General features: G+C 37.0%; 1 protein-coding gene across 5 annotated transcripts in view; it reads left to right on the top strand.

Moving 5' to 3' along the window:
* gramd4a (GRAM domain containing 4a) overlaps positions 1-23,983 on the top strand; it is a 63,003-nt gene that overhangs the window by 3,361 nt on the left and 35,659 nt on the right. For 4 of the 5 annotated variants that reach the window (XR_009270754.1, XM_058773129.1, XM_058773127.1 and 1 more), the window contains exons 2-3: positions 2,229-2,436; positions 17,834-17,942. Coding sequence is in view for 4 of the 5 variants with exons in the window: in XM_058773129.1 (XP_058629112.1) it covers positions 2,229-2,436; positions 17,834-17,942 (317 nt within the window). In the remaining variant the exon portion in view is untranslated. Of the gene's footprint in view, positions 1-2,228; positions 2,437-17,415; positions 17,751-17,833; positions 17,943-23,983 lie in introns of those variants that run through there. The other variant, XM_058773130.1, reaches the window with a different exon arrangement.

The raw sequence follows: 23,983 nt of genomic DNA, 5'->3' as shown, positions 1-23,983 counted from the left end.
ATGTTCTATAACGTAATTTCAGAGAGATACGGTTACAGTTGAAGCTCATGACCCCATCGTTTTGTTGTCTGCATCTACACTATATGCCATTATTTTCTCTACATAATACCTTTTTGTTCTTACCTGTTTATTTTGTCATTTTAACTTACTAAATTATATGTGGTAGAGCAAAAAAAAAAGTGTTAAATATACTGAGCCTCATATTCATGTTTCAAACCTTTTTTTAACTTTCTTGCTCCCATGGACAGTATTAATTCATTTATATTAACATTCAAGTCAAGTCACCTTTATTTCTATAGCACTCTATATAATACAGATTGCGTCAAAGCAGCTTCACAGAGATAATGACAATGAATTAATTATGGAGACTCAGCTATGAGACAGTTCAGATTTTGCTGTAAAGCAGCTCTAAAAGACAATAGTGTCATTATTAAGTCAGTTCAGATCAGTTCAGAACAGTGTGAAGTTCAATAATTTGAGACAAGTTTAATATAAGCAGTTCTAGAAAAGGCAGCAATATTGTTATTCAATGTTATTCAGTTCGAATTAGTTCAGTGCTGATTCAGTTTAGTTTATTACCAGTGTTGATGTTGCAAGATGTGATTCATTTGCAGAAGAAAATAGTGTTATTCGTAGATTTATTCATTTTGCTGATGCTTTTATCCACAGTGACTTACAAATGAGGAACATAAGCAATTCCTCTGGATTCAGGTGGATTTGCTGGGCTTGTAAACATTTGATTGCACATAGCTTTTTTAAGGTAGTTGTAAAAATGAGTAATTCTACAGTGGTTCCATAAACTACAAATTATAGTGAATGCAAAATTTCCAGCATGTTACAAAACATTTCAGTCTTACAAATTGTGCAGTAGTTGAACCTATTATATAATGATGGCTATTGAAGCACTTTTAAAGAGGTAGTGACAGGCCCAAGTTCTGTGGGAAATCCACACATGGCACTACATTTCCACTGGGATTTCCTCAGTATTATGAAAAACTTTGGTCAGTGAGTCATGCTCGAGGCAGGAAAAGCACCTTAAATCCATTTACAATCTATTTGCGATTTCAGATGTTCTTTTGGCATTCGTCTTCAGAACAGAAGAGCTAATGAATTCCCTTTCGTTTTAAAAGGTCAGCCCTAGAGACTACTGAGAATATTCATTCACGTGTTTTTGCTAAAGTCCTGAGGATATGAGCATGCATCAGAGAGGTGACTTCTGGGTAAAATGTAATAACATATTTCAGAGAAAGGGTTCACATTTAATCAAGAGTCATTTTGTGGCTTTCTATCACCCGTTAGTGTGTAATTATGTAAATCAGCTTATTAGTATTAAGTAAATAAAACATTGCTGTTGAAAAAAACAAAAAACATGGTTATTGTCATGGTTGCATAAGGTTTTAAATATGTTAGTTTTATCTTTACTTTTTATTATTTTTGTTATTTTTTATTGGTTTTAATGTTTGTATGACATTATAATGTTTACTTTTTCTTAAAATCATACATTTGAATTTGTTTTTTATTAATTGATTAATATTATAGTGAACATCTTAAGAAAAATGCAGCAAGCATATTTGGTAACACTTAAAGCCTTTATGTATAATGCATTATAAAAGTAGTTTTAATGTAATGCACCTCATAATGCATTGTGCATGTACATATTATGAATAATTGTACATTGATAATACATTATAGCACTTATCAATTCATTGTTACACTATGCATTTTAAATTCTGTTATAATTATTTATGACAAGATACATGTATTACAATGCAGATTATGAAAAATTATAATGCATTATACCCTTTAACAACCCTTTATAATGCATTACGCATAAAGGCTTTAAGTAAAGTGATACATTGTTTTTTAATCATTATTTGAAATTATTTATATTTAATATGATTTAATGAAAACAACTTTGCTGAGACATATACACAATATTTACCAACAATTTTTCAGCTGACCAAGTCAACGTGAGCATCAGCCAATGCCAGTAATCTCAAATGAGCCAAAAATTGGCTCATTTAATTGACAGGATGATATATATCAGTACTATTGGCTTACTGTAATAAAGCCACTTTGCATCTTCATTATGTGCAAGTGAGATTTCTCCAGCAGGTTTGCAGTGTAACATCATCTTTAAAATATAACAGTTTGTTCTTATTTTTAAAGGTTTCTGTAAATGTGTTACTTTTATCCTTAATACTTTTCATTTTTTGCTGACCCTGCAGGGCTGCCATACACAATGTTAAGGTAAAGCCTAAAGCAGCTGTGTTGAACATGCTAAAGCGGCTGGACAAAATAAGATTCCGTGGTCCAAAGCGAGATGACTTCCTGGATCTACCCGAGTCCCCCACGGGGTCGGACACTGAATGTAGTGATGACATACTGCTCAGACCTCGACCTTCAATACGAGACAATGACGAGCAAAGAGACCCTGTAAGTAATTACACACACTCTCATTGCATTTGACAACTTTCTATTGAGTAAGCATGAAGTATGAATAACTCATTTAAGAACATCTGTGTTAGTGTACTACAGTTAGTTATGCAATGCATGTGTTATAGAGGGTTGGTTTCCAAACCTAGTGAGCTGCCAACATAGACAACGTTTTAAGGTATCATAGGTTTGCTTCCAACAACATTATGCTGCCATCTAAGGTAACCGTGACTTGGATTTAGACTTTATATCTTATTTTAGGCCCTCAAAGTGGCCTTTTGCTGAGCCAACACTGATCTATGAGGGCTGATGTTGCCAACTGTATCATTTTTAGATAAGGTAGTGCCTGAACGTATTGCGTCAAGCTTAGTTAAGAAAAAAATCAGTATATATACACCCAAGATGGTGGATGAGTGAAGAGAAATATAGATTATGGATATATTTTATTCAGCACTGAAAAGTACCAATAAAACAGTTTGATATGTTTAAAAATGCAATATTTTACCCAATATTTGTGTGTAAAATTTTAAAATGTGAGAATGTTAGCACAGAAACATGCTTACATTAAACTCTATTGAAATTGCTGTTTGTGTAGTGCATGGTGTTGTTGCTTATGCAGAGTGTTTTACAGTATATCATTTCCATGGCAGTTAGAATGTTGTGTTAAGGGGGTTACACACCAGGTGAGAGGCATAGCACCATGCCACATCTTTAAAATTCAAACACATTGTTTTCTATGAGTGTCCACACACCAAAGGTGCCACTCAGTATCTGTCCGTTGCACCCAGCTACATCTCAGGAGGCAAAATCTTTCCGTTTTCAAACACCAAACCTCACATGCATCAATGGCACTTTGTTCATTTTTTTAAGTAACTTTTGCCTGTTCGGGTGATTAGATTCACTGTTTTGGACTGGTGTGCAATGCCATTTGTCTTAGCCACTACGTAGCACGGCATAACGCTTCTCTTTAGGTGTGCAACCAGCTTTAGGGACAGTTCACACAGAATGCATTTTTTGTGTTGAAAAATGCTAAGTGCGAGCAGTGGAATGGAGATATACAATGCAAGGTTTGAGGTGCATTTTTTAAAAATCGCTGTGTCATGTGCACGACATGAACACAGATCAGATCGAATGCATCGATTTAACACGTTTACGTACAAATACAATGGAATAGTAGCGCAGTGGAATGCAAAAATGTGTTCTATGCAAACGGCCCCTTAGAAGGTAGATGCAGTTCCTTTAAATCTGTTTTCTCTATCTCTTTTAGAGTCTGACCTTTTTATGTCAACTACCTCTTTATCTTCCATAATGCAGCAAAGCAGAAAGAGCTTGTTTAATGTTCTGTCTCGCCATTATCTCATTCGCCTAGTTAAACTGCGCTGATGTTCATAAGAAATACAGGAAGGCCTCAGCCCTTACAGCCAAATGATGCTTTAATGCACTTTACCATCCCGTTAACAGCAGACACTGTAGCTTCAGTCTGGTACCTTTTCATTTCACAGATGGTTTATGGAAGAATTATTTGCCGTAATTGTGTTAGAGATGTTTTCTGAGAGGTTTGTAGTCCTATCTCTGTAATTTGGTGTTCTGTTTATTTTGAGGCTTTCCCCTCAATGATGGAGCCTCAGATTAGTCATGGTGTTGCATAAGTGTCTCACAGAAGAGCCAAGAGCCAAGAGGTTTTCTCTCTAGCACATCTCTTGGACGCTGTAGGGCGTCATACTTTACAGTAGTGTGTCCAATGCTCATTCTTCAACCATGGCTCTGCTCCAAAACCTAGTGAGCTGTCCACCCAGGCAATAGTTTTAGGTATTTGCTGGCTGTTCCAAATTGTAGATAGAAAAATCTACAAATCTATCCATCCGATCGACAAACCGCTTATTCTAAGTAGGGTCTCTGGGGTTCCTGGAGCCTATTCCAGAATCGGGCAATAGGCAGGGAAACTCCCTGGATGGATGGCTGGTCCACACCCACAGTCACACCAGCAATTTAATCTTTTCAATTCACCTATCCTGCAATGTCTTTAGGCTGTGGGAGAAACCATGGCACCCAGAGAAAACCCACACCAACACGGGGAGACCATGCAAACTCCACACAGAAAGGCCTACTGGCTTAACCAAGAGCGGCAAAACTAGATACTTACATTTTCAAGAAAAGTGGTGCTGATCCATGCAAAACTCATATCTGCACTGTTGTGGGTTTTATGGGAGGTTGTTAGGGTGTCGCTATGTGATTGGTAAGTTGGTCACTAATTGGTTCAATCTGTGGCCCAAAAAATCCTCAATTGTGTGGTGTCATTACAATTACTTTACTGCTTCTCACTATTGAGTCAGAGGCCATACATATCCATAACCATACATATCAAACATTTTTTATATTTCCGACTCTTGATGGCATAACTGCAATTGACCCCTTACAAAGACTTTTCCTCCTTCGTTACTGTTGCTATGTCACAACACACATCATGTTCTCAAGTAATGAAAAATACATCACGGAGCATAGAGGAAACTGACAACGCACTAACAAACAAGACAGATTACTTTAGGTAAGAAACAAAGTCTCAAATTGTCATTTAAAAAAAAAAAAAAATCAAACAATAAAAACCTTTTTGTGGCTCTTTAATTTGTGTTGTGACAGATTGCTGTAGTGCCTCAGTTCAAGTAGCAAATGAACCGATCATCACTTCCTCTTTACTAGTTATAGCGTGAAATAAACATGAATGAACATTAGAAGGTATATTTCAAGTTTCAATTGCGGAAAATTGTAAATTCACACCATTTCAAATCCACCAACGTTAATCTACTCTGTCCGGTTTGGTTTGTTTGTCGAACAAAAAGGTTGCGAAACCTGGCAGCTGAAACGTCACGAAAGTATTTGCAAAACCGTACACATACCAGGAGAGCCAGCTGATGACGTCGATCATCTCCATATTTGTTTTTCTTCTGAAGTCACATTTGATCATGCAAGTTTCTGTGAGATCTCGTGTCTGTGGAATTACCACTGCAAATTGTTACTACAGTCAGCAGGTTAATGGCCTCATGGCCTGGCGAATCATATAGTGTGTGCATTCGGAGGATTATGCAAAAAAACTGTCCTTATGTCTGTGGTCTGCCAAAGTTTTAAAATCAGTTAAGATTTGAAAATTGTCTAAGTAGAAGCAATGTTAATTGCGATGCTAGTCCCAGTAGTGAGCTCAGTAGGAAAGAAAACAAACAATAAAATGGCGGAGAAGTCGAAATAGTATATGCAGAAAATAGTTTAACTTAATTGCAAATAAGTTACTTTAACCATTATGGTTTTGTGCATATTAGAGTATCTAGTCGTTAGCTTAGCAAACTTCAGACCTCTTATGCAAACATCAAACTCCTCAAACAAGATAATTTCAGCCCATAAAGAGTTTTTTTTTTTTTTTTTTTTAAAGAGTCAGTTATGATACTTTCAGTATAAGATACTGCCTTAGAAAGTAGATGCCTACTATGTATACATTATACACAGAGATGCCTCACTAAAGTCTGGAATTAAATAATCACTTTCTTTTCTCATCCTCCTCTCAGCATGGATCTAGGCCATGAGCAGTATGAAATGAGTAATATGAGGAGAAGACCTTGGGTGGAAGCTGATAAAAAGGTCTTTGGAAAAATTTTGTGGGAAACAGACTAAACACAACCTCAGAAGTCTTGCACTCTATAATTACATTTTTTTTCTTGAAATGTATAGACACCACCTGTAAGACATTAAATTAGTGAAAACATCTTGATATTTTCAAGTCTTTATTATTTTACTATTGTTAACAATGTTATCTATTGATGTACCTAGTGAAAAAAACAGCATCAGGCTAATGGACGTAAAAAATTGTGCTGGTAAAAACAACATTATAGTGTATCAGCTTTATTTACTATTGTCAATGGAAAAACTGCGTGGACACCAGACGTAAGCAGCCATGGAGGTTATGAGGCAAGAGTCACGTCTTCTTATCCTCTCAAGCTGAAATCCTATCAAACCAGCACATATGGTCACGAGTTTAAATCCCAGAGATCCCAAGTGCACTCACTGATTTAAGGTCTGGGTTAAGGGAGTGGCATGGAATTGTGGGAGTCACCTAGTCACTCCCTGTGAACTGTAAATTGACATGAATTTCTAAATTATATGGGGGCGTTTTCATCTTTGCTTCCTTAAATTCTGTTCCTGATCCGTTAGTTTGAAAACTACTTCTAAATAGCCACGTTTCCATCCAAAGATTCAAATTTAACTTGTGCGCAAAACTGGAATATTGCATAAAACATTTGCGAGTAAAGAACCGTTTCCATCAAAAGAACCGTTTTCCGAGTCAAAGAGAACAAATTGTCACTTCCTGATAAACTGGCAATAATTATCACTAAGAAAAGTAGGAGAAGCCACTTAATATAATAATTTTCACATATGATGAATTGCTTGCACCCCAGAGCGAGCAGATGAAATAAAATTCTGAATTCCGGAAATTTTTCTAAATTTGAATAAAATGAAAACTAAAAGACTTTCAAATCACATGAGCCAATATTTTATTCACAATAGAACATAGTGAACATAACAAATGCTTAAACTAAGAAATTTTACACTTTTATCCACTAAATGAGCTCATTTCAAATTTGATGCCTGCTACAGGTCTCAAAAAAGTTAGCACGGGGGCTGGAAAAGCAAGACATTTTGAAAGATTCAGCTGGGAGAACATCTAGCAACTAATTAAGTTAATTGATATCAGGTCTGTAACATGATTACCTATAAAAGGGATGTCTTAGAGATTCTGTCATTGACATTACTAAATGGGCCCAGGAATACTTCCAGAAACCACTGTCGGTAAACACAATCCACCGTGCCATCTGCAGATGCCAACTAAAGCTCTATCATGCAAAAAGGAGTGCAGAAGTGCCGTTGTGTCTTGTGGGCCAAGGCTATTTGACTATTTCAAAGTGGAAAATTGTTCTATGGTTAGACGAGTCCAAATTTGACATTCTTGTTGGAAATCACGGACGCCGTGTCCTCCGGTCTAAAGAGGAGGGAGACCTTCCGGCGTAAAAAGGTTTTAGAGCAACATGTGCTCCCCTCCAGACGACGTCTATTTCAGGGAAGGCAAAACAACATACTGCAGCTATTACAACAGTATGGCTTCGTAGTAGAAGAGTCCGGGTGCTGAATTGGCTTGCCTGCAGTCCAGATCTTTCACCTATAGAGAATATTTGGTGCATCATTAAATGAAAAATACATCAAAGAAGACCACAAACTCTTCAGCAGCTGGAAACCTATATCAGGCAAGAATGGGACCAAATTCCAACACCAAAACTCCAGAAACAATAGAACATAGAGAACATAACAAATGTTTACAAACTGAGAATTTTTACACTTTTGCCCACTAAATGAGCTCATTTCAAATTTGATGCCTGCTACAAGTCTCAAAAAAGTTAGCACGGGGGCAACAAAGGGCTGAAAAGCAATACATTTTGAAAGATTCAGCTGGGAGAACATTGAGCATACTGCTCAGAGGTGGCATAAATGCATTTACACAGCCATCACAACTGTATGCTTTGAAACTAGGGGCTGATAAGGCACAGATCAGCCTTAACTTGGCAGTGTAAAGACACTTATAGTTTCAAGTCTAGTTTTCTCATTTTTCTGCTGCTGTGTTGCAAGTGCACCTACAGTATGATACCTAAAAAGCTTTGTCTTGTCCATTAGGCTCAGATTTAAAAATTTTGTGGGGTGATGCGAAAATGGTTTCCACAGACCTTGAGCTCCTTCCTACATAATTGTGTTTTGGCAATAAAACATTTTGAAGAGCTAAAAATCAATATACTTCTGTGATGGCTTTCAGGAAGCGTGTAACCAAAATTTCTGCACACGCTAAAAATCTGACCAGTCTTGCCACTCTGTTTGCATGTGTTTGCATTGGTAATTTCCTGCATTGGGAGCAGCTTTAGTGTTGAATGCAACAGCCTGCTAACAGAGATTCTTGGCAGTGGTGCTGTGACGTTTAGACAGCAGTGAGGAGTGAGTCATCGCTCACATGCTGATCCAAATATCTCTGGCGCACACATACAAACACAGACACACATGGAGCCAACATAACTCTTGTCCGATAGTGTATATCCATGCACTTGTATATCCATGTAGTTTAGACTGTGTCATTGCAGCACTTTTTACTTTTAGATTCATGCACTGATTAGTCCCTGAAGGCTGGAGGTAATGAGATCAGTTTTTCACACAAGCAGGGGTTTAATTGACTCTGAATATCCCGTTTATAAGAGCCAGTTGCCTTACAGTCTCTCTGCTGGAAACTGCCTCTTTCATGCTCTACTGATGACCCTTCTGACATATCCTGTTTTAGGACACTTTGTTTTGTGTCGCAGAGGTGCAAGATGCAGATTACAGTGGCTAGCAGGGATGGAAATCAAGAACTTGCTGTTCTTTTTAAATTGTATGTAAAACTGGAGTATGCCACTTTGTTGTCAAATGTTGTCATGACATTAGTCTCGCGTAGCCAAACCTTCAGACTGATGGCAGAAGGTCTGGGAACCTTGGCTGCTTTGAATGGCCTAGGCCCACCCAAGAGGCCATACAGTATGACTGACAGGTACAGCAACCAATCACGTTTTGTTTTGTGCCACGTCATGTTTAGGGGCCCCTTACGAAAAATACGTTTATTCAGGTGTGCTATTAGTATACTTCTTTTAAACTAAAAATTGGAAAGTATACTTTTAGTCCACTTTTTATGTACTTCTCAGAAAAGGGCTTTATGTACTTCTCAGAAATATACTTAAAATTACATTTAAGTATACTTGATTTATACTTAGAAAAAGTCCAAATATATTTGAGCTATACTTGTGCTCCTAGAATCCGTGTTTTCATTGTTATACGGTAGGGACGCTAGTATACATCTTCTGTACAGAATTTCCAAAAAACACAAGTGAAGAAGAAACTGAAACAACAGATGCGATCATCAGACATAAAACAGCATCAAAACTGTGTAACGTTATGGAATAAAATGTCAACCAATGAAGAGGTAATAATGATTGTCAAGCTTTGGGGGTGTTGATCGACTCCATCTAAGTTTTGATTTTTATTCTGAATCCAATTCATAGTCTTTGTTCAGCTTTTTGTTCAAAATGTTGTTTATTTCTTTATTTTTATTTATGAAACTTACCCACATTCAAGTGTTTAAAAAAAGAATGCATGAAGCTAGAATAAAATGTTTTTGTTTACAAGCAGATACCTTGTTCTTTCTTTTGATGTTGTGTATGCCCAGATATTCATATAACAAAATATATACAAATTAATACCTAAAAGAGACATAGTGGTATACTTAAAGTATGATGTAAAGTTCACTTAAAGAAAACTAAAAGACTTTCAAATCACATGAGCCAATATTTTATTCACAATAGAACATAGAGAACATAACAAATGTTTAAACTGAGAAATTTTACACTTTTGTCCACTAAATGAGCTCATTTCAAATTTGATGCCTGCTACAGGTCTCAAAAAAGTTAGCATGGGGGCAACAAAGGGCTGAAAAGCAATACATTTTGAAAGATTCAGCTGGGAGAACATTGTAGCATCTGGACCAATCAGACACACAATATTTCATTTGATTTAACAAATCAATTAGTTATTAGATTAACAAATAATCACAGACCCCTCACCAAATACACATACTGGGTGCCCCTATGTCTGTGGATGCCTCCAGGCCCCCGGTTCCATGGCAACCGATCTGATAACACTAGTTTTATTGCTCAAAGGAATGCGGGTAGAGCAACATTTCCACTTAGGAAAGACACATTATGCCATAAAAATGGACTCTTCTCTAATTAATTCATAGAAAAACCTTTATTTGAATGAACACACATATCTTCAGGTCATTGTGTATATTATTACTGTTTTTGTATATGTTCTTGAGTATTGTATACTGTCTTATGATCACCTCACTCACTCATACCATGTCTGGTCTCTATCAATTCGTCTTCGGATGATCTAATTGAGAGTGAATATTACATGTTGATACCTATGCAACATATTAGTGTCCTAAGAATCTTTAATAGTTTGTATATCAACTTCCAATCCAGTTCATATGCAAATTATCATGCTCTCAGACAAAGGGTCATAAAACCCCCCCAGTATTTCCAAACTCCCGCTTGGAAATTCAGCCTTTCTCATTGGTCAAGCTCATCCTGAGAGGTGTGACTCTTCTCAGACCTTAAAGGGCTCATGCACAGTTCCGCCTTTTTCTCTTCTGCAAAAGCTCTTCTGCCAAATCTCCGGATTGCTGCCCGCGTGCAGAGCCTGAGCCGGTACGGGCGTGCCTGATGGGCTCCAACATATCTCAGTCTGCGGTTCTTTTCAGATACTGAGAAGATGAGGATGTGAGCTAGAACGCTTCTGGACCCTTAAGTTTTGTGCCAGGCCTTGCAGCCTTGACTTTCCATTCAACCAAAGGTCCTCAGACCTTAGATGATCTCTTTCTTAGCTCTTTTTCACTTTCTACCTTTCTACCTGGGAAGGAACTCCCAATCACCACCGAGCCAGAATAACATCTGTTGGAATTCATCACTCTTCAACCCGGAAGAACGTGATCGCGAGTCCAAAACCTTGAAACCATCAAGACTTTTCATCCGAGACTGCATTCCGGACAATCGCCAACGACCAAGGAAGTGCAAACAGAGGTTTAGTATAAGTTATAGACCCCGTTATAAACGGCGCTGATGGCTTTAATCGGATGGTTAACTGACTCTTTCCATAACTGCATTCTCTGTTTCTCTAATGGCTTCATTCATCCACTTTAGCTCCCCTTTGTATGTACGCGTGAGTGTATGTTTTTTCGTTTGTTTGTTTAGATTAGTTATGCATGTTAGTGTTTAGTTAATAAAAGTTGTGTGCACAAATTACATGAGTTTCTGGTTCTGCCTTGCAAATTAATGTCTCTTTACGATTTTGACCCTCGCTACATGCTCTAATGCATTAATAGGAAAGTATTTTCTGTGGCCACGGAAATATCCTTTCTTAGAGTTGATATAAACTTGTACTGAATGTTCGCTGGATGAACAGATCAGTTGATAGCAATTTATTTCTGCTACAGTTATTACTGTCAGCCGATATAAATAATTGTAATTAATCAAAATACTTCCAGAAACCACTGTCGGTAAACACAATCCACCGTGCCATCTGCAGATGCCAACTAAAGCTCTATCATGCAAAAAGGAGTGCAGAAGTGCCGTTGTGTCTTGTGGGCCAAGGCTATTTGACTATTTCAAAGTGGAAAATTGTTCTATGGTTAGACGAGTCCAAATTTGACATTCTTGTTGGAAATCACGGACGCCGTGTCCTCCGGGCTAAAGAGGAGGGAGACCTTCCGGCGTAAAAAAGGTTTTAGAGCAACATGTGCTCCCCTCCAGATGACGTCTGTTTCAGGGAAGGCAAAACAACAATACTGCAGCTATTACAACAGCATGGCTTCGTAGTAGAAGAGTCCGGGTGCTGAATTGGCTTGCCTGCGGTCCAGATCTTTCACCTATAGAGAATATTTGGCGCATCATTAAATGAAAAATACGTCAAAGAAGACCACAAACTCTTCAGCAGCTGGAAACCTATATCAGGCAAGAATGGGACCAAATTCCAACACCAAAACTCCAGAAACAATAGAACATAGAGAACATAACAAATGTTTACAAACTGAGAATTTTTACACTTTTGCCCACTAAATGAGCTCATTTCAAATTTGATGCCTGCTACAGGTCTCAAAAAAGTTAGCACGGGGGCAACAAAGGGCTGAAAAGCAATACATTTTGAAAGATTCAGCTGGGAGAACATTGAGCATACTGCTCAGAGGTGGCATAAATGCATTTACACAGCCATCACAACTGTATGCTTTGATACTAGGGGCTGATAAGGCACAGATCAGCCTTAACTTGGCAGTGTAAAGACACTTATAGTTTCAAGTCTAGTTTTCTCATTTTTCTGCTGCTGTGTTGCAAGTGTCAAAATTAATTGAAATTATTTATATACATTTCCCTTTTGAGCTGATTTGCTACAATATCTAGCAACTAATTAAGTTAATTGATATCAGGTCTGTAACATGATTACTTATAAAAGGGATGTCTTAGAGATTCTGTCATTGACATTACTAAATGGGCCCAGGAATACTTCCAGAAACCACTGTCGGTAAACACAATCCACTGTGCCATCTGCAGATGCCAACTAAAGCTCTATCATGCAAAAAGGAGTGCAGAAGTGCCGTTGTGTCTTGTGGGCCAAGACTCATTTAAAATGGACTGTTTCAAAGTGGAAAATTGTTCTATGGTCAGACGAGTCCAAATTTGACATTCTTGTTGGAAATGCCTCTGAGCTAAAGAGGAGGGAGCACTTCCAGCGTGTTATCAGCGTTCAGTTCAAAAGCCAGCATCTCTGATGTTATGGGGGTGCATAAGTGCATACGGTATGGGCAGCTTGCATGTTTTAGAAGGCACTGTGAATGCTGAAAGGTATATAAAGGTTTTAGAGCAACATATGCTTCCCTCCAGATGACGTCTATTTCAGGGAAGGCCTTGTGTATTTCAGCAGGACAATGCAAAACCACATACTGCAGCTATTACAACAGTATGGCTTCGTAGTAGAAGAGTCCGGGTGCTGAATTGGCCTGCCTACAGTTCAGATCTTTCACCTATAGAGAACATTTGGCGCATCATTAAACGAAAAATGCGTCAAAGACGACCACGAACTCTTCAGCAGCTGGAAACCTATATCAGGCAAGAATGGGACCAAATTCCAACACCAAAACTCCAGAATACCCTCGATGCCCAGATGTCTTCAAACTGTTTTGAAAAGAAGAGGAGATGCTACACCATGGTGTCTCTCATCTTCTGGTGTCTCTCATCTTCCTCTTGACAAGACCCCATAGATTCTCTGTGGGGTTCAGGTCAGGCGAGTTTGCTGGCCAATCAAGCACAGTAACACTATGGTCATTGAACCAGCTTTTGGTACCTTTGGCAGTGTGGGCAGGTGCCAAGTCCTGCTGGAAAATGAAATCAGCATCTCCATAAAGCTTGTCAACAGAAGGAAGCATGAAGTGCTCTAAAATTTCCTGGTAGATGGCTACGTTGACTGTGGACATCAGAAAACACAGTGGACCAACACCAGCAGATGACATGGCAGCCCAAATCATCACTGACTGTGGAAACTTCACACTGGACTTCAAGCAATATGGATTCTGTGCCTCTCCACTCTTCCTTCAGACTCTGGGACCTTGATTTCCAAATGAAATGTAAAATTTACTTTAATCTGAAAAGAGGACTTTGGACCACTGAGCAACAGTCCAGTTCTTTTTCTCCACAGACCAGGTAAGATGCTTCTGACGTTGTCTCTGGTTCAGAAGTGGCTTTGAGCGTGGTGACTCTTGATGCACTGACTCCAGCTTCAGTTCTCTCCTTGTGAAGCTCTCACAAGTGTTTGAATTGGCTTTGCTTGACTGTATTCTCAAGCTTGCGGTCATCCCTGTTGCTTGTGCACCTTTTCCTACCCAAATTCTTCCTTCCAGTCAACTTTGCATTTAATATGCTTTGATACAGCACTCTGTAAACAGCCACACCTTTCAGTAATGACCTTCTGTGACTTATCCTCTTTGTAGAGGGTGTCAGTGTTCGTCTTCTGGATCATTGCCAAGTCAGCAGTCTTCCCCATTATTGTGGTTTCAAAGAACAAGAGATACCCAGAATTTATACTGTAGCGATGGTCATTTATTCAAACTCAAATGTAAATATTCTAATATTTTGAGATACTGATTTTTGACTTTCATGAGCTGTAAGCTCTAATCATCAAAATTAAAAGAAATAAACATTTGAAATATATCAGTATGTGTGTAATGAATGAATATAATATACAAGTTTCACTTTTTGAATGGAATTAGTGAAATAAATCAACTTTTTGATGATATTCTAATTATATGACCAGCACCTGTATATTAATTAAATATGCACACTTGAGGTGGTGATGCAGCTGTTACACCTCAGGTGAGCATTATTTTCTAAAAAGTCAACGGACTGGAGTTAACTTGTTGGAGTTTTAACTTGTTGTTATTTGCTCAGTCCCTGTCATTGTGGGTTTTGGTTCTTTTGCCGTTGTAAGCTCTAAGGACCTTTGAAATAACTGAAATCACTTGGCGAAGTGTTATGGACATGTAATGCGGTTGAGTCTTGCCTGGAAACACTTAAGCCGTGTGTTTCGCTGAAAATAATTGCACACCTTAGAATGTTCATCAACCAGTCAGAATCAAGCATTCAACAGCCCCGTACTTTAACTAAAATTAACTAATAATGTTTAACATTTGCTACAGTATTAATTAATCTTTGTTAATATTAGTTATTAAAACTAAAACAGGTCCATCAAATTATATTAACAGATACAACTTTTGATTTTAATAATGTATTAGTAAATGTTCGAATTAACATTAACTATGATTAGTAAATGCTTTAGAATTATTTTTAATTATTAGTTCATGTTAACTAATGTAGCTAACTACATGGCCGCGGGAACTAGGGTTGCTGCAGGACCCCCCGCCACAGGGCCGGGTCTGAGATTTTCCTTTTGCCCTTCGATCATCCCCATGATACTTAATTTTTGTGATTATTTATTAAACTGACCAGAAATAAATAGCCTAGTGCGGTTGTATTTTTCTTGCACATCTCCCCCTCACACTGATAGAATTTCGTGTGAATGTTCACACGATATTACCGTAATTTTACATTCCGACTTGTAAAAACCATTCATGTCCTCATCCTTTTTATAAGCTTTCTCACTTCTCGAGACGGCCAGCGTCAAGCACTGCTATTTAATTGCGCTCTAGTCTCTGGTCAAACACGCTCAAACCACTGTAGTCTAATCTGTAGCCTAATGTAATCTATTAACTATGCACATCATAACGTTTTAGGCAAGTAGGCTATCCGTATTATGACAAAATATTTTAATAAGACTGAATTTGAATTTAACCTGATCACGTTTAATAAAAAGACATTTTAAGTTTAATTATAACACGCATGTCCACTATTATTCAAACAACGAACAAATTATACAGCGAACAAAGAACATTTACATTATCAAAGAATATTACTGAAGCGTAAGTGTAAGCAGTCTAAAAAAAACTATAAGCTATAATCAGTGATGTTGTCTGCAGTATATGATGAATTAATCTCTTACATCTCTTTGCCTTTTTTAAAAGGCAAACCTCATATAGAATACACAAATCTCTCAAAACCATAGCGGTTCTCTTACCATGAATTATCAGTCTCAGGGTGGCTGGCTGGCATGCTCATGTCTTTCTTGATGCTTCATTGCAGTTGCCTTTAAAACACAAATACAAAAAATGCAGTAAATCTTAAATTCCATTAAAAAGTATAACAAACTAATTCTAAAACTAGAAAGGCAGCTAGCCATAAAACTAGTTTAACCTAGCTAACATACAATTTATTTTCTCAATAGGCTACTGGCCAACATTATTATTAACACCTGAACTAAATTTCACATTAGACAACTATATAGAACCCATTATATGTATTATCTACAGTGAATGCGGACAGTAAACTGATACCCTGATATATTTCTGACGCACAGATGTACTCCAAGCGCTCATGCTGTTTCTGACATGAAGGACAAACAGATTTTACAATTATTACAAGCGATGTAACACATCCTGTAGTCAGTCCCAAGCTGTTGCTGCGTTGTAGACACGGTATAGGGCAAATTGTGTCAATCCTAATGTAAGAAATGAGGAAAATAAAATAACCTCAATAGAATGGCGCCAAAGAGACTGTTACAGCAAATACAGTAATATACAGAAATTAAAAAAAATATAGTAAGTCTCTGTATGTGGGGTCTGACGTCACAGAAAATTCCCATGATGTAAAGGGTATTACAGTTATTTACTGTAAATGGAATTTGTAGTATTATACTGGGTGATATACAGTAAATAACTGTGGAAATTACAGAAATGTCTAACAGTGTAGGCTACATCTGCACTTTGTTGTTTCTGATGAGAGAATTCGATAAAGTGCATTGACCAAAACTTTTGCGTATCGGCGATGTTAATATTTAGTAAAATCCCCTTAATAGAAATATTAAAGAAAAAATTCTTGAACTTCATTTGTATTTTAATCTATAAGAGTTTGGGCTGTTTATAGGATTTTGTCAAAAATCCCCCACCGTGGCCCCGCCCTGCCACATCAAGCTCCGCCCCCCAGCACCCCCCAGATAAAATATGTTCGCGGCTATGGCTAACTATGTTAACAAATGGATCCTTATTATAAAGTGTTACCTAGACATGTAATTGCTGCAATTGGATTGCCCGATTCAGTTTAGCACTGTAATATGCCTATTTTAGAAATATCAAAATAATTCTGAAAATTCTACAAATATTGTATTGTTTTTTGTCAAGTAGTAGCCTAACTGGTAGATGTTGCAAATATTTTATAATTATCAGTGACTTTTTTGTTGAGACTTTTGGATGTTTCCTTGTCTGCTGCCTGATATGACAGCTCAAGATAGCCACTAGTGAAGGGCATTATTATGTTATGTATGATGTTTTAAGAGTTCCTGTGGTGATTGGTCACATGACATTTATTGACTGGCTTGTAAAAACCTGTAGGCAAGAACTAAGCGCCCATGATCAAGCTGCTTTATATTGTCTCTCTCACTGCCTTAATTTTTGTCTATTTTTTTCTCTTCCATGTGCATCCCTAATTTGCCATCACATTTTCCCATTTTCTATTTCCCCTACTGTTGCTGTATGTGTCTCATCAGCTTGGATATAATTCTGCTGCAAATTGTGTGAAGCAAACATTTTACCGTAGAGGCTTTAATGCTGTGACACCAAACATGTGTGTGTGTGTGTGTGTGTGTGTGTGTGTGTGTGTGTGTGTGTTTGTGTGTGTATGTGTGTGTCAGAGAAGAGAGCATGCCTGCACTGTCAGTCGCATTGGCCTGGCCTCTTAAAGAGATACCTCTGCTTTTCTGCTGTCTCTTTCTGCAGTGCCGCCCTCTCTCCTAATCTCTCACTCACCTACTTTCTCTGTCTCTCTCTCACTGCGGCTCGTCTTTCTGCAGATCTTGCGTTCTTTCAGCCTGTGTGTGTGTGTGTGTGTGTGTGTGCGTGTGTGTGTGCGGCGGGATGGAGTCAGAGCAGGTTCATGTTGTGCTAGCAGTGAGTCAGAATATTACAGACTACGTTTGTCATTGAGACCGGCCTCCAGTTTGAGGCTTATCTAACTAAAACCGGAGGAAGACACCATAGAGAGGACTGGTATTCTGTAAGTCACAGCTTGGAGAGACTAGTTTGTGTGTGGTTTATTTCAGGTTCTTATCTGTCAGTAACCCTGTGTGTTTTTTCTAGGCTGGTTTGGGGACTTTGTCTGTCATGCAAGACCTGAGGAGCGAATCGGAACGTCTCAATGAGGTCAAGGGTCATTTGGAAATTGCCTTACTGGAGAAACACTTCCTACGTAAGTACTGTAAGGATGTCTGTGCTTGTATTCTATGTATGATGTATGGAGTATAAAGCTGAACTAAAGTTGGGATGCCCTCTATGTATATGTACAGTGTTTCATTCATACCTACAGGTTATGAAGTAGTAATAGTGGGTTCAGCATGCGTTGTATACCATGTTAAAAATTTACCGCGGTATGATATGATCCTTTTCAGTACCTGAACCAAATGACGGAAGTTTAATAGCAGCACTATAGCATACTTCCACAGTTTCCACAGATTTATGAAGCCTTTACTATAATGACCATTATTCTAAAAAATACTTCTGGCCAGCGTGAAAAATTAACTAGGGCTTGTGACAAAAACGCTACTGGAAATGACAAAAAATGCACTTGATATTTAACAGTTTGTGGGAAAAAATGCCGCCATACTCAGTTCCTCAAGGTTGGTTTTATAATACTTGATATATTTAATTATTTTATTCTACGGCTGTCTCTTTGCAACAGAAAGATTTGTTCAGAATTTCATTTCATTAATTCAGTAGAGCTTTTGTCCTAAATTGATGAGATTTTCATGTAAGAAAAATACCTTCATAAAAATGTCCCTGAAATTCTGTTTCAGAGGTCAAATATTTTATATAAACATCCTTTACATAAACATTTCTTACATTAGTTCTAACTCTGCATTCTTATCGGATGAGCAATACTTAAACTATTGTAAAATAGCTGACATATGCTCACCTCTGAGTTTTTAAGAAGACTTTTCTTTATTATAAATATTGTGTTTCAATTTATATCCAGGGCTCAGTAATGATTCAACACTTTGGTTTGTTCTTGAAGGTCTCAGTGAGTTTTCATGTAGGTAGTTAGATGTTAGATGTTATAGTCTTCAGTTTTGTGAATGGCCACAATTTCCTCTGTATCTTGACAGTGGGATTGTGTTTATGTGGTTGAATGAAAGAGATACACTCATGTGGTCATTCTACCACATTGCTTAAGGCTTGTTCACACAAACACAATTGGTTTTAATTACAATTCTTACCCATTTTTAGACTACTTAGCCTGATTACACTGAGTGTGTGGATATGTGTGAGAAAAACATATTTGTGTATGGGTGTTGTTATGAGTGAGCATTTGCTATCTTTGTATGCGACAAAATGTCAACACAATGATAGTGAAACTTAAAACAACTATATTGGGGACAAAATGTTCTTGCAGCAGTTCCCATGAGAAAAACTGCTTCCTAACAGAACTAAATAATGTCTTCATTAAAGGAATAGTTCAGCCAAAAATGAAGCTTGTCATGTTGATCCGACTTTATTCTGCTGAAGAAATAGAAACTGAAGCTTTTTAAGCTTTTCAAAAAAAAAAAAAAAAAGATGTAAAAGTAGCATACAAATGTGATAAAAGTCATCCACACGACTCTACATAGAAAGCCTTCTGAAGTCTTCATTGTGAGGAGCAAACCAAATTCAACTTATCACCGATAATCCTATTATTGAACTGAATCTTTGAGTCAGTTTAAAAAAAAAACTGATTCAGAAAATGTATCTGTTTTGTGAACTGGATCAACTGATTCACTGAAGACTGCACGATTCTTTCACAAATAGGGCATCACTTCTCTCATGAATGGCTGAAGAGAGCTTAGGCTGATCTCTGTATTTTCATTGAATAATGACTGAAATATTTTGAAAGACTTTAGTACATGACTCACATGGACTACTTCATTTATTGCTTTTATGCCCTTTTTGAAGCATGAAAGCATATATGGAAGACATACTGTATACTGAGAAAATATATTCTTTGAATATTCTTTGATTTGCTCTGGATAAAAAAAAAAAAAGTACATCTGCCAAATGCATAAAATGTTAAATGCAATGTGTCTATAAGGATTAGGGGTATAGACAATATAATTAGCTCAGTGTAAAAACAATAGATATCAATAAGCAGTTTCTTCCATGTCAGTAAAAACAATTAAAACATGCGTGTGGGGGATATGATCATTGTGCCCTTTACAGCTACAGTAAACATATGAACAGCAACTGAAGGTCATTAGTGAACGACACAGTCACAATCAGCTGTTATATAACCCTAAGCGTGCCACTGTCAGCAAACTCCCACACACAGGAGAACCCACACATGAGCTCTGCAGAGGGAGTGAGACAGCACACACAAGCTACAGGAAAATGAATGGGAGAGAGCTATTAAATATGAAGCAAGATAAGGATTATGGAGGGAAGCTTCTAGAGCATCAAGCAGAATTATAGTCGTGTCTGTGAGCTCTGATGTGTTTCCTTTCAGAGATGCAGCACATATATGTGAATGGGAGAATTTTTAATACTAGAAATTACAGCGTTGTAGTCTTATCTAAAAAAAAGAATGAAATAAATTCACTGTTTATATATAGGCAGTGTTATGAATGGAAGTCTTGTCATAGAATCTAGTTTGTTCACTCTTGAACATGCATTGACATTAGCTGGACTAGATCACAGTTTTTATGTGATTTGTGCCCAAGGTTTTTATGATACCATTATTAACAGAGGCCGATACCATTATTGTTGTTGATTAATCGGCACGATAACCGGTTGCTGGCAAAAATCCATAAACTGATAGCTTTTCCGGGTTGCATCCAACCTAGTTATCATTATTGGTATAATCCACTATTGGTTGACCTCTAATTATTATGCAATTTTATAACAGATTTGATACATATATTATTGTACTGTATCTTGTACTGAATCTTGATCAAGAGTTTTGGAGATTTTGTTGCTTCTCCATTTAACATAAGAACTGTATCTGCTTGACTAGAACGTCTACAAACTGGAAAGAACATATATCCTTTCAGTTCATGCATTCCCTGGGAATTGAACCCATGACTTTGTCATTGTCCTTCTCTACTGCTTCAGCTACAGGATGTAATAAGATACCTGATAACAACAATAGGTCTTCTGAAGTAAGACTTGGCATGACATGTCTAAAGCCATAATTTTTTTTAATTGAACCCAAGTTTTAATTTAATTGAACATGATTGAGATTTAAGCCTTTCAGAGGACAAGTTTTTCAGTGCATAATGACTTAAATATTGGAATGTTCATCACACAAAGCTGTCACCTCTTTAAATATAGAGTCCAATAGGCTGCATTTACAATGCGTTTAATGTGCTTTTCTGTCCTTTTTGGAGTTTCACATTGCAAATCACCATCCTTAATTGGGGGGAAATTTGGAAATTCTTCTTTTATGTTTCATGGACAAGACAATCATGGGTTTCCTTGTTCTATTCATTCAACTAAGTACATTTATTTTACATTCAAGCATTTGACTATCCAAAATGACTTACATTTCCTGGAAGTTGAACCCATGATCTTGCTGTTACGAGCATCATTATCTATCAGTTAGGCTACAGAGATTATTGATGGGAGTGTGCAAAGGCATAAGTTTGCTTTTGACATTGGTGGGGATGAGTAGAGCATGACCTCCCCATTATTGTTAGTGTAGCCAACATAATCATAATCAGAATCAGAATGAGCTTTATTGGTCAGGTATGTTTACACATACAAGGAATTTGTTAGCAGAATTATTGCTAGGGACAATTTGGTAGTTGCTGGATATTGGTAGGGACGTGTCCCTGGCGTCCCCCCCTAATTCTGTGCCCCTGGGAGTGTGTATGAAACAGACACAGAACAGTTTGACCCTCTGCTGACATCAATTCCCACATATGACTGAGAGTCTATTTTTAAGTGTGTGTGTGTTTATCCCGTGTGTTCCCGTCTTATAGCTCTGACCCATTTAACACAGCATTACCAGTCATCGCAGAGTAGTTGTGCTGACATCACAGACATTTCCTGTTACACTTTTGTCTTCAGTATTGTTTCAGTATTTTTCTAGAACTTAGATATATACATAATACAATTAAGTTTAAATATGATATGATATAATAATATGATATTTGATAATTGTGAATTTTCTTTTTTTTTTGGAAGGGGGATTATGGCTTCATTTGTTGCATTATTTTCAAACAAAATTAGTCCATAAATGTCTACAAATTCAATTTATTTGTAGATACATATTTTTTTTTCTTATTTTTGTATACTAAATAATAAATAATGTAATATGTAAGTCCTATACTCAAAACATTACTATACATTATTCAAATGTATACTTAATACTGTAACTGAAACTATATTAACATATTGCAATTGTAGCTGCTACCATACATCCATGCCCTTCAAACACATAATAACATATAAAGACAACCAGTGCTTGTTGAAATTTTCTTGGCAAAGTTCTCATTCTCATAAGATGTGTTAGATGGCATTCAAAATGCTAAATGTACACACTATCCAACAAATATATCATTGATGACTAATGTAGATTTGTTGAATAATGCACTTTTCTCAGTATCAAGTGACTCTTGCTTTATATTAGACATCTGTATGAGGAAAACAATTCTGTATTATGAGATTACAAGCCACAATCTGTGAACTACAGTGAGGTTATAGAATAAGAACCACAAGTCTGAGACCACTAATAAAGAAGGTTTCTTTTTATTTGTTTTTTCTAATGTAATACATGTTTTATACATCTTATATCATCAACAGTAAAAAGAAAACAGGAAATGTTCATGAATTTCAGAAGGTCTTATTTTTTAGTACGTCTCACAAATTTGCTTATTTGATTGTTTACATTTCATTTTGGATCTTAGATTCAATGTGGTGTCCGACTTTTGAACCTCACTTTACCTTGGTTTCTGATGTGATTTATAGACTTTATTGAGGCATGGCAGCATGTGTGTGTGTCTGCTGTAATGTCATAGTTCTATGTCCATTAGGGTTAAGTAATAAGATTAAGAGATGAAAAGTTCATCGCCTTCTCTCTGGCAGCACATACCGAACACAAACAAAACCGACACATGAAAAAGCTGATTCAACCATATAAATCAGACATATTTCAGTTTAAGCTATATTACTGTATGGGAAAATTGACTACATTTAAGTTGAATGCTAAGCTTCAGAGTTGAAATATTTATCAGATCTACACACTGTTTAGATTTATATTCTTGTTCTTCAAAGTGCAAGGAAGCTCAATTGTCTGGGACACAAAGAAAATCCAATCATGATTTATCTGAGGTCCCGGTTTTGAAAACTACCGTTCACAATATTCATAACACATGTGTGGGAATAAGTGTTACATAACAGTTCCTAGTGAATACACATCAGAGCTGAGGATTCCTTTTCCTGCATTATTTACTCTGTCTCCCAGCTTAACCAAACTCTAAATGAGCTATTCTCTTTACATAATATTCTCTATTCTGAACAAAGGACCAAGTTCTTACTGATGCGGTCTTGATCTTCATTAAAAATAAAGTTCATTCACTCTTTCCTAATGTTGGGATCAGAAGGAAGGCAACACAAACACTGTTTTTCCACAACTTGGCACTGAACAGCATCATCTTGTCTTCAGAGCATATTTATTGTTTAGTTTCTGCGTAGATATGCGTTTTCACCTCTCTCGTAAACACTACATGCATGAATCAGTGGGCGTGGCTAAACAGGCAGTGATGTAGAAGCAGGCGTTGATCTTATTCTGCGGAGGTGGTGCTTATCCACACTATTACATCATAGAGTAGAACATTCCAAACGCTGTCGTTTTGGCAGACTGGCTTCATTATAAGCTGTTTTTAGACTAACAATAAAGTATTGAATTCTGAAACTTACAGGATGTTTTTATGTACAATGTCAAAAGATCAAGGGAATTTTGGTTTCTCACTTCATGACCCCTTTAATGTGTGATTTAAAGGGATAGTTTACACAAAAATAAACATTTTGTTATCATTTACTCACCCTCATGTTGTTTCAAACAAGTATGAGTTTCTTTCTTATGTTGAACATAAAAGAAAATATTTTAAAGAATGATGGTATTCAAATAGTTGATGGTCCGCATTGACTTCCATAGTACCGGTATTTCGTTCCCTACTGTGGAAGACAATGGGGACCATAACTGTTTGGTTCTTCAAAATTCTTCAAAATATCTTCTTTTGTGTTCAACATAAGAAAGAAACT

Source organism: Onychostoma macrolepis, chromosome 04 (genome assembly GCF_012432095.1).
Source record: "Onychostoma macrolepis isolate SWU-2019 chromosome 04, ASM1243209v1, whole genome shotgun sequence".
Taxonomy (NCBI): Eukaryota; Metazoa; Chordata; class Actinopteri; order Cypriniformes; family Cyprinidae; genus Onychostoma; species Onychostoma macrolepis.
The sequence above is the reverse complement of the archived record's forward strand: the minus strand, read 5'-3'. Positions and strand labels throughout refer to the sequence as shown.